Here is an 11646-nt window from a genome sequence, read left to right as displayed (position 1 = left end):
AAGAGCCTAAATGTCCATCAACTGATGAATGGATAAAGAAATTGTGGTTTATATACACAATGGAGTACTACGTGGCAATGAGAAAGAATGAAATATGGCCCTTTGTAGCAACGTGGATGGAACTGGAGAGTGTGATGCTAAGTGAAATGAGCCATACAGAGAAAGACAGATACCATATGGTTTCACTCTTATGTGGATCCTGAGAAACTTAACAGAAACCCATGGGGGAGGGGAAGGAAAAAAAAAGAGAGAGAGGTTAGAGTGGGAGAGAGCCAAAGCATAAGAGACTCTTAGAAACTGAGAACAAACTGAGGGCTGATGGGGGGTGGGAGGGAGAGGTGGGTGGGTGATAGGTATTGAAGAGGGCGTCTTTTGGGATGAGCACTGGGTGTTGTATGGAAACCAATTTGACAATAAATTTCATATATTTAAAAAAATGTAACATTGTGTTCAAGTATATCAGATTTAAAAAAAAAATTTTTTAAACAGAATTACAATTGAACTAAAAAAAAAAAAACCCACACAAGAAATAACAAGAAGGAAATAGCCATTGAAGCACACAAGACATAAAAATCATACAATATGACTTTGCAGACCTCCAAATATATTTAAAATCTAAATGAAATGTATAATTTCCTAAGGAAATATAAATTAACAAAACTTACCCTATCAGTGATAAACAGCTTAAATAGACCAATTTCCATAAAAGAAATAGAGAAAGTTAGCAAGGAACTACCACCACAAAAAAAAGTGCCAGGGCCAGGAGTTTTTACAAGGAATTCTATCAAACCTTCAAAGAACAGACATGACATGGCACTACACATTGTACCATTGAATAATAAGGAAAACTTTCTATTTCTATGAAGCAAGCATAACACCATACCTAAACTGATAAAATTATAGACAAGTATCACTTATAAATATTGATCAAAAATACCAAATAATAACAAACAAATTGAGCACCACATTAAGAAAATAATATGCAATAACCAAGAGGTATTAGTTCCAGGAATGCAAGGCAGTTCGATATTGGGAAATTCATTAATACAATATAGCACATCATAGATCTAAGGAGTAAAGTTGTATGATTATTTCCATACATGTTTAAATGGCCTCTGACGAAATTCAACATTCTCAAAAATGGGAATTAAGCAAGTCTTGAAGCCAGTGTTTCATTCGGTATGGAAACACTAGAAGAACTTTTACTAAGATCAGGAACAAAGCAAGGCTGCCTGCTATCACATCACTCTTCAACATCTTACTGGTGGCATGAGACAAAGCAGTTAGATAAGAGAGATCAACTAAAGGCAAAAGAATTGGAAAAAAAAGTAAAATTATCTCTATTTGAAGATGATCTGATTGTGTATCTAAAATTAAAATAACAACACTAGCTCAAATGTTTAAAAAATTCAATAAGGTAGTAGGTTATGAAATTAACATACAGAAATCAATAGCCTTAATATACGTAAAAAATAAATAAGGGATACAGCGCAGAAAAAGGCCCTCCTTAGGAATAATCTTAACAAAAACTGTCCAAAACTCCTAAAAGGAAACCTTTAAAACACTTCTGCAAGATACATAAGTAGATCTTAATGAATGGAAAGGCATCTCTTACCTATGATACAGGACAAGTCAACATCATAAAGATGTCAGTTTTACCTAACTCATCAATTTAATGCAATCCTTATAAAAGAATATAAGCTTCTTTACTGAGATAAACCAATTAATAATCAAGTGCTTTTTAAAAAGTTATAATATTCAGAATATCATTAGAAAAAGAAAAATACAAAGTTGGGAACCAGCCTTACCAGACATTAAGGCATAGTAGAAGTCTTTAAAATAAGGGGCGCCTGGGTGGCGCAGTCGGTTAAGCGTCTGGGCTGATGGCTCGGAGCCTGGAGCCTGTTTCCGATTCTGTGTCTCCCTCTCTCTCTCTGCCCCTCCCCCGTTCATGCTCTGTCTCTCTCTGTCCCAAAAATAAATAAAAAAACGTTGAAAAAAAAAATTTAAAATAAAATAGTATGGTCCTGGTACATGATCTGAAAAACAGACCACTAGAACAGAAAGTCCAGAAAAAAATCAAATATATATGTTCACTTAGTATAAAGGTGACATCTCAAATCAATGCAGCAAAGATGGATTTTTTTTCTTAATAAATGGTTTAAGGGCATCTACTTTGAGGAGGAAAAAAAATCCATACCTCACACCATACAATCCAAATAAATCAGGGATTTTTTTATGTGTTTTTGTTTTGTTTTGTTTTGTTTTGTTTTTAGAGAGAGACAGAGCATGGGGGGGGGGAGCGGGGGAGCGGGGGAGCGGGGGAGCGGGGGAGCGGGGGAGCGGGGGAGGGAGAGGACACAGGATCTGAAGCAAGCTCCAGGCTCTGAGCTGTCAGCACAGAGCCCTATGCGGGGCTCAAAGTCATGAACCAGGAGATCATGACCTGAGCTGAAGTAGGAGCTCAACTAACTGAGCCACCCAGGTGCCCCAAAATAAATCAGGGATTTAAATGTAAAATGATAATATCAAGGATTAAATGTAAAAATGATATACAAGTACTAGAAGGTAACAGGTAAATTCCTTTACAACTAGGGTGTATGTAAACAGTTTTTAACTAAGACCCACAATTTAGATGTAATGAAAGATTGATAAGCTTGACCTCATAAAATTGAGAACCTTTTTACATAGCAAAAAGTACCATGAACAGTCAAAATACAGCTGTTAAATTGTGAAAAAAATATTTGTAACACGTATCACAGATGAAGATCTAATATCCTTAAATAAAGAATTTTTGAAAAGTGGAGGAGGAAAAGAACAAAATTCTCTTAGGAAAATAACTTGAACAGAAAATTCATACACAAAAAAATTTAAGATACTTTAAACATACAAAAAAAGATATGCTATGGCTTCATTTCACGCCACTCCCCCTCTCATTCACTATGTTCTGTGACCATTCCAAACTATCTGTCTGCAGAAACTTCACGCTTCTTTACTCCTTTTATTATGCTCTCCAACAACTCTTTAAATGGTAGCTAGTCTCTTCAGGTTTTCACTTAAAAGCCAATACTTACAGAGGCATTCTCTGATCCCCTGTCCAAACTACTATCTTTCTCCACCACAGTTATTTTATATCGCAGTGCCCTTTTATTTCCTTAGAATGCAACATAATCTGTAACTCTCTCTCCCAACTGAAAATTAGCTTCAAGAAAGGTGCTTTGCTTGTCTTGTTCACCACTGCATCCCTGTGTCTAATACAAAACTTGGCACACAAGCCTAGGTGTAATAAAAGTAAAATAACGAGAAGTTAGGAAGTAGCATCTAGTTTGCTTTCAGCAGTGAGCTGCTGAAAGGAATTAACGAGGTTTAAAGAACTGACATTAATGTGCAGTGTACATAATCCACATTTTTACCAAAGTCAGAAACTGCAATATCCCTCAACTGGAGCACTCTCTCTAGTTAATCCTTACAATTCCTTTAGTAATTTATATTCAATAAACTTTCTTTTCATCTCACTGAGATCTCCAGTCATTTATCCCTCCTTTTTCTTTCACCTGGTTCATGAAACTCTTCTGGCTTCATTTGCTTTCTTCTCTAGCATACTCCCTCAATCTACAACTTCCACATCAATGCCTATCTTTTTCCTCTATCTATAGTAATTTTCAAACTATGAACCACGGGGGTAGTTTAAAATTTGAGCATATTCCTGGGGCCCCAGCCTTCTGATTCAGTAGATCTAAGGTGGAGGCCCAAGAATCTAGATTTTAGTAAGTATCCTAGAAGATTTGGATACCAGTGATCCAAGGATAAAATATACACTGGTCTGAAGGAAGAGATGCCTTTCTTCCTATCCAAGAAGGATACCTCTCTCTGTGCTCTAGAGACCATACTTTTCCATTCTCTCAGAGATTTTACTTTACTGTACTCATTGCCTACATTCTTTAATCTCTCCTTAAATCCTAACAAACAATTTTTCCATAAAGCATATCTGATCCATGTCAACCCCCTCCTTAAAACCCACCAGCTTTTCCTGTTTCCAATCTCCGTGGTTCTCAACTTTGAATAACAATGAATTGAAATGTGTTCTAAGCATTATCTGCAAACTAGTGTTTTCCAAAATGTATGCTAAGAGGATGTGGAAATATATATAAGAGATATATTTGCTTCCAAGTTTAAAACAAATGTATTTTGTACAGAAAATGCTAAACATATTTACAGAGCTGTTCTGATTCCACTATGATAAACTGCTTTCAAGAAATCATGTACCATAAAATGCCAAGAAATCATAGAAAGACTACCTGTTGCCCAAATATATAATGTCCCATCTGTGTACTGATACATAGGCAGCATTTATTAAAGAGCGCCATCCATTCCATGTTCAATGGTCTACATTATGTATCTTATAGCTATTATAATAATTTTAATAACATATACTTGCATTACTCTAAATGTATTATATAATAAATGCCTATAGTGCATAAACTCATTACTCATTCCTCTAGATCTGTGTCTGAAAAGAATTCATTTATGTGGTCATTATAACTAAATCCAAGTGCACATTTCATTTCCTAAGCTCTTTTTGTTGTTCTCTCAAAATATTAAAATATTCTATGGTCAAATAATTTGGGAAACCAAACTTGGGTAAACAGTGTACCTTGCATATAGGTACACTATTCTTTTTTGAATGTATGTATACTGTTGTACCTATAAGTAAATTAAAAACACTGCTGCATGGTAGCTTTTTGCCATTACAGATTTTCCCAATTAGTAGAGAGTAAAGAGCCAGTTACTTTAATGTGAGAAACTTTGTTTTTTGGGGAGTCCCTGGGGGGGCTCAGTTGGTTAAGCGTCCAATTTGAAACTCAAGAGTTTCATACATTTCAAACATAAATTAATCTTTCTAATTAAGAACAGGAGGCCAATAATTCACTTTGTAGACATGATGCAGATTTGGTCCTACAGGTTCATCTGTAAGAACCTCAAGAATTGAAAACAAAGGTAACTAAAGTTTCTGGAGTTTAGCCTTTTGACCATATAAATGAAATCCCAATGATGTGTGATGGCACCACCACTAAAGTCAATGATGACAGCAGCTGACACTTATTCACTCTGTGCTTTGCAGTGTTAAGCACTTTGCATCACCATCTCCCTCAGATCTTCATACGACCCTATAAGTAAGGGAGATTGTCATAAGTATTACCTAAATTGTCTTAATTTAATAGTTAATAAAACGAGACTGTGATCCGTTAAATAATCAACTTCCCACAAATAAGCACTTCCTCAGGTATTAACACCTTCCAACTTAGGGCAGGTCTCCCTCCCTCCCATCTGCATGCACTGAGCCCTCAGTCCTTCCCCAGTCCTCTAGGACTTAATTTACCAGGTAGAAAACAGACTCCCCCGGCCCGGGCCCCCACTCACATTCAGCAGCCGGTACCCAGTGCCCTCCTTGTTCTCTTCCTTGGGCAGATAACCGGTCTTAGGCTCCTGGAAGTTACGAGCCGGAGAAGACGCCAACCCTTTTTTGTCCATGGTTTCCACGTTGACATGACGACTCCTGGGAAGCATAGGGGCTGTGTACAGGGAATGGACCCGCCCGCCGCGGTTATCAGCTGCTTTGGAAACCTTAGCCATCCCTTGGGGCGGCTCTATTCCCCCATGCTCTGCGGGTGGTTCTGCAGCTAACCGCCTGCCTGCTACTGCGCATGCGCAGCCCACTAGCCACCCCTCCCCCCCCCCACCCCGCGCATGCGCATGCGTACACACCCTGTGACCGCACATTGCCCTGATAGAGCAAGCTTAGGAAAGTGTGAGCTTCAAGAGCTGGAGGGTCAGCTGCAAGCACTTACCTAAGCCATTTAGGTCTCCCTTACAAGGGAGGCATAGCATGCTGGTGGACAGCAAGGCTTCTCAGCTGTGTGATTGAACACCATAGTTCATTTTCTTATCTGCCCCTCAAACCATTATAAGCCTCTTTTCCCTAAACCAGTTACTTCTGGGAGATTTACAATATCAATAACCACTTCCTTACACTGTCCCCTGAGCTCCAGATGTTATGTTTCCAACAGTCTACTTGGACGTCTTTACTGTCCTATACACTCATAACACATGTTAATTAACATTCTTCTTCCCTCTCAGACCTCTAGTATGTTCCAAACTCATTTAATGTAGCAATATCATAGCCACAAAAGCTTAAAACTTCAGACATATTTTTTAGCTTTAACCCTAAATATTAGAACCCTACTGTTCCTCTTTATGGCATCTAGTTTATGATACCTCACATACACAACTGCAATGGTTTACTCATGGATCTCCCAGCCTGCTGTCATCCACCCTTTACACTTCTCAATATTAATGCAGTTTACCTTTAAAAACAAACAAAACCAACAAATAAAAATAAAACAAGCAACAGAAATTTTCAGAGCTTTTTTTGTTGGCCATAGATTCGAATTCCTTAATATGGAAACCAAGGGCATTCAAAATGCACTCTGCTACCTCAGGATCCTTATTTATTGGTATTCTACTTGAGATCTATTTTTGTTTTATTCAGGGGCCAGCTCAAACTCCAGCTTCCAGTTAAATCGTATAACCCCATGCACATATTCTCAAAGCAGAATTAACTGTTGTCTCTAAGCTACAACTTGGCATATCACGACTAGTGGGCTCACACTAATAGAATTAGTTAATTTCAAAAGATAGAGTTCAATGGGGGCAGGAACCTGATTCTCATCTTGTACTCCTCAGGATTCATGGCACAAGAACCCAAAGCTCTTGATACACATTTGTTGTCATTTGGGGTCTATGCTGTGTTGTACTTAATCATTGTGCCAATGAGACTTGCTGCCCAGCAGCACACTATGACTTCTTTAGGGTTCATGTAATAATGCAACATAAAAAGTATCTAATCTGGGGCTCTGGGGTGGCTCAGTTGATTAAGCATCCAGCTCTTGGTTTTGGCTCAGGTCATAATCTCCTGGTTCATGAGTATGAGCCTTGTGTCCAGCTCTGTGCTGACAGTGCAGATCCTGCTTGGAATTCTCTCTTTTTCTCTGTCTCTGCCCTCCTCTGCTCGCAGGCTCATGTGCTCACGCGCGCTCTCTCTCTCTCTCAAAATAAATAAATAAACTTTAAAAAATATATATCTAACCTAAATCTAGTCAAACCTCTAGACCTAACCTTCTGTCTACAGGAAATTCAGGAGATAGAGAACAAATTGAATGATGCTCTTAGGAAAAAATCAAACAAATGCAAAATATAGGTGGGACATTCCAAAACAAAATGGTTTGGATTCTTTGAGTTACAGCCACTCTAGAAAACAGTTTGACAATTTCTTAAAAAAACTAAACATGTAACTACCATACAAGCTAGCAATTGCACTCCTGAGCAGTTTCCCAGAGAAACAAAAACTTACATTCACACAAAAACGCACACACAAATGTTCATAGCAGCTTTATTCATAATAGCCAAAAAATGAAATCAACTCATGTTTTTCAACTGGTAAATGATTAAACAAGCACCTATCTTGGAATACAAATTAGCAATGAAAAGAGATGAATACACAACTTGGATGAATTTCCTGGGCAGAAAAAAGCTAATCCCAAAAGATTACATACTGTATGATTCATTTATAACACTCTTGAAATGACAAAATGTTATAAATAAAAGACAGATTAGCGGTTGCCAGGGGTTGGAGTTAGAGGTGCAGAGATGGGGAAATAGGTGTGGTTATAAAAGGGCAACAATGAAAGACTCCTGTGGTTTTTGGAAGTGTTCAGTATCTTTTACAAAAATTTTTTTGTTAATGTTTATTTATTTTTGAGAGAGAGAGAGCATCAGTCGGGGAGGGACAGAGAGAGACATGGAGACACAGAATCTGAAGCAGGCTCCTGGCTCTGAGCTTCAGCACAGAGCTTGAACTCACGAACCATGAGATCATGACCTGAGCCAAAGTCGGAAGCTCAACTGACTGAGCCACCAAGCACCCTGGAACTGTTCGATATCTTGACTATGGTGGTAGATACACAAACCTACCCAACTGGTAACATTGTATTAATACACACACACACACACACACACACACACACAGTGGTACAAGTAAAACTAGAGAAATTTAAATAAGATCAGTGGGTTTTATCAATGTCAATATTCTGGATATGATATCATACTACAGTTTTGTAAAATGTTATTTAGAGACACTGGCAAAGTGTACAAAGGATTTCTCTGTATTATTTCTCAAGTATGCATGAGTCTACATTTATCTCAGGAAATTTTTCAATTAAAAACGTCATGGGGGAGAGAAAAAAATGTAAGAAGACCATTTAAAACTAAGAGATAAAACAACCAAATGAAATGTGCAAACCTTGACTACATCTTGAGAGACAGCTGGGGAAATTTGAGAATGCACTATTTTCCAGCTATTTCAACAAGATGTGCTATGTAAACAAATGTTCTTATTTTTGGAGGATTCACGTTTACATATTCTGGTGAAGTGACATGATGTTAGCAACTTTCAAAAGATTTAGCAAGAAAACAAGGGTGTATAAAGAAAGATAAAACAAATGAGCAAATGTGGCAAAATTTTAACAACTATTAAACCTAGGTTGATCTACATTACAGTTGCTACAATTATCCTGGTCTTTCAACATTTTTACATTTGATAGTTTCCAAATAAAAAGCTCTCAGAGTTCACTCATTCATATGGTCTTTTCCTTGTCCCCCATCTTTACCGGTAGAAATCCAGCCATCCTATAAAGGACATGCCCACACGCGACCTTACCCACAATACTTTCCTAGATTCTTTAACTCCTATGCCTACCTATGACTTTTGACTAGATAATGAGCCTCTAGAAAGCAGGTACTAGGTTTTGTTCATTTTCTCATTTTCTTGTCCTTTCACAATTCTAGCAATTTGATTGAAATCACATCATCTATCACAAGCCAAGCTTTATGTTTCATAATAGATTACAGATGGTGTATATAGGCCAGAGGTCCCAAGTGCTGGCTAGTCTACTAGCTATATCACAATCACCTGGGGAATCTTTTTCTAAAAAGACCTACTGAATCTCAGACCTACTGAATCTGAATCTCTGGAGATGGGCCTAGAAGTCTATGTTTTGTTCTGCTCATGGGGAGTGGGGAGAGGCCACTCCAATTACTGAATGTATTGCACCCAAAAAAGCAACAAAAGCCTCATTGGGGATCTTGCCTATTGACACCTCAGAAACTCCACTAAGCCACTCTACCCACACTCGATACAGGGTGAAAAGTGAGAAAAAAGATGACTTTGAGCCAATTATGGAGACATATTAGCAGTGAACTTCCTCAAAGTTTCCCAATCATCATGGCCAAAGGTTTTTTGATAGGCTTGTACAGGTCCACCAGCTGCTCAGGAAATATGTACTTGCTAGGGTGATTGGGAAATTTGAAGTCTGGGTCATACTTCCCAGACCTGAGGAATTTAAAGGCAACTATGCCCTTGCCAGTTACACTACTACCCACCTAGCCAGCTTTCTGAGTTGCATTCCATAGCTGCTCTGGGGTGTCTTTATTCTCTAGGATGTTAGGAGCAAAACTCCCTTCAACCTGGTATTAACTTTCTGTTGCTGCCATAACAAACTACCACAAATTTAGCAGATTAAATAACACACATTTGCTATCTTAACATTCTGTATGTCAGAAGTCTGACATGCGTCTCACTGGGCTAAAATTAAGGTGTCAGCAGGGTTTAATTCCTTCATGGAAGTTCTAGGGGAAGATCTGTTTTGTTGCTCATTGGGATCTTAACAAAATTCAGTTCCTTAAAGATGTAGGACTGAGCCCACATACATTTACTGGCAGGCTGTCAACCAAGGACCATTCTCAGCTACTAGAGATCACCCATATTCCTTGGCTTGTAGCCCCTTCCTCCTTCAAAATGAGCAACATAACTCTCTGCCCTTCTTCCATTGTCATCTCACTCTCTGACCACATAAAGGAAAAATTCTCTGCTTTTAAGGACTCATGTGATTACACTGGGCCCAACCAGATACTCCAGGACAATTTCCCCATTTCAGGGTTAAACGACCTTAATCACATCTGCAAAATCCCTTTTGCCAATATAATGTTCCAGGATCAAGAGATGAACATCTTTGGGGAATATTATCCAGCCTACCACAATCCCCTACACTGGTTTTCTCATATTTCCTTGATGGCATTTGTTCAGGTGTGGTAAGTTTTAGAGCTAATGAACGACTTCCCTGAAGTTTGCTGACAGGGCGGATCATGAACTTCTGCACCACCAGCCTGTTGCCAGCATAACCATCCCTGATCACAGCAAAAGCTGGAACTGGCAGGATGACTTCAGAATTGCCAGCAGACTCACAATTCTGTGTCAGCACAGGGAATCCCCTTTTCAGCAGCTCCAGTCTCCCAGGCAAGATATTTCTAATATGGTGCTCACACCAAATTTAGACCTATTCTTAGAACCATCCACCCCTAGTCAATTGGTCAGTCCTCTTTCATTCCACAACATTCAGTTGCTTGCTAATCAGGCAGGCCCAACAGCTTTATTGATGTGCTTGATAGCCTTTGAGATATAGCGTCCCATGGAGAGTCTGTCTTGTTATTGTCTTAAGCTCTAGGGTCTCATACCAGTTGAGGCACCAATGAAAACGGCTCTGAAGAGACCTTTTTCCATGCAGGGCACATCTCAAGAGTGGGATTTCCTCATCCAGAGATGTCTCTGACAGAGAGCTTGAGAAAAGGCGTGGTGATTTCTCCTCCTATTTCTTGTTGCACAAAAAGAGGCAGAGCAAAGGGCAGTGTAGAGGTCAACTGAGATCGCTCAATAAGCTCACAGGTCTCTCATTTATTTCCCTGAATTCTTGTTCCACTCAGCTTCTCTTTTGCTATATGCTTTTTGAAGCTCCCTAAATTATTCTGATGTGCAGCCAGATATGGGAAAACTGATATGGGTTTTTAAGGGAAAAAAAAACTTTTATGGTTATAAAACTTTTTTTATTGAAGTATAATTAATATACGGTATTATATTAGTTTCAGGTGTACAACAAAAAGATTCAACAATTCTATACATTACTCAGTGCTTACCACTGTAAGTATGGTTATCCTCTGTCACCATTTTTTACAATTTTATTGACTGTATTCCCTATGCTGTACTTCTTATCCCTGTGACTTATTTTGTAACTGGAAGTTTGCACCTCTTAATCCCCTTCATCTGTTTTACCCATCCTCCCACCCACCTCCCCAGTTTGTTCTCTGTATTTGAGTCTTCTTTTTTTTGTATTTGTTGTTTCTTAAATTCCACATACAAGTGAAATCATATGGTATTTGTCTTTCTCTGACTTATTTCACTTAGCATTATACACTCTAGGTCCATCCATGTTTCTACAAATGCCAAGATTTCATTCTTTTTTATGGCTGAGTAATATTCAATTCCATGTTTATACCACAACTTCTTTATCCTTTCATCGATGGATAGACACTTGGGTTGCTTCCCTATCTTGGCTATTGTAAACAATGCTGCAATAAACACAAGGGGTGCATATATCTTTTTGAATTAGTGTTTTTGTTTTCTTTGGGCAAATACACAGTAGTGGAATTACTGGATCATATGGTAGTTCTATTTTTAATTTTTTGAGGAACCTCCAT

General features: G+C 38.4%; 1 protein-coding gene across 6 annotated transcripts in view; it reads right to left on the bottom strand.

Annotated features, from left to right (window-relative positions):
* The window catches only part of C2CD6 (C2 calcium dependent domain containing 6), a 150473-nt gene extending 144757 nt beyond the window's left edge, over positions 1–5716 (bottom strand). For 3 of the 6 annotated variants that reach the window (XM_049615179.1, XM_049615180.1, XM_049615181.1), the window contains exon 1: positions 5422–5713. In XM_049615179.1, the coding sequence (XP_049471136.1) occupies positions 5422–5634 (213 nt within the window). In that variant the 5' untranslated portion in view covers positions 5635–5713. Of the gene's footprint in view, positions 1–5421 lie in introns of all 6 variants that reach the window. The other 3 variants (XM_049615183.1, XM_049615185.1, XM_049615184.1) reach the window with 2 other exon arrangements.
* Positions 5717–11646: the final 5930 nt, after the last annotated feature.

This window comes from Panthera uncia (genome assembly GCF_023721935.1).
Source record: "Panthera uncia isolate 11264 chromosome C1 unlocalized genomic scaffold, Puncia_PCG_1.0 HiC_scaffold_3, whole genome shotgun sequence".
In the NCBI taxonomy this organism is placed as follows: domain Eukaryota; kingdom Metazoa; phylum Chordata; class Mammalia; order Carnivora; family Felidae; genus Panthera; species Panthera uncia.
This window is presented reverse-complemented; position numbering and strand designations above follow the sequence as displayed.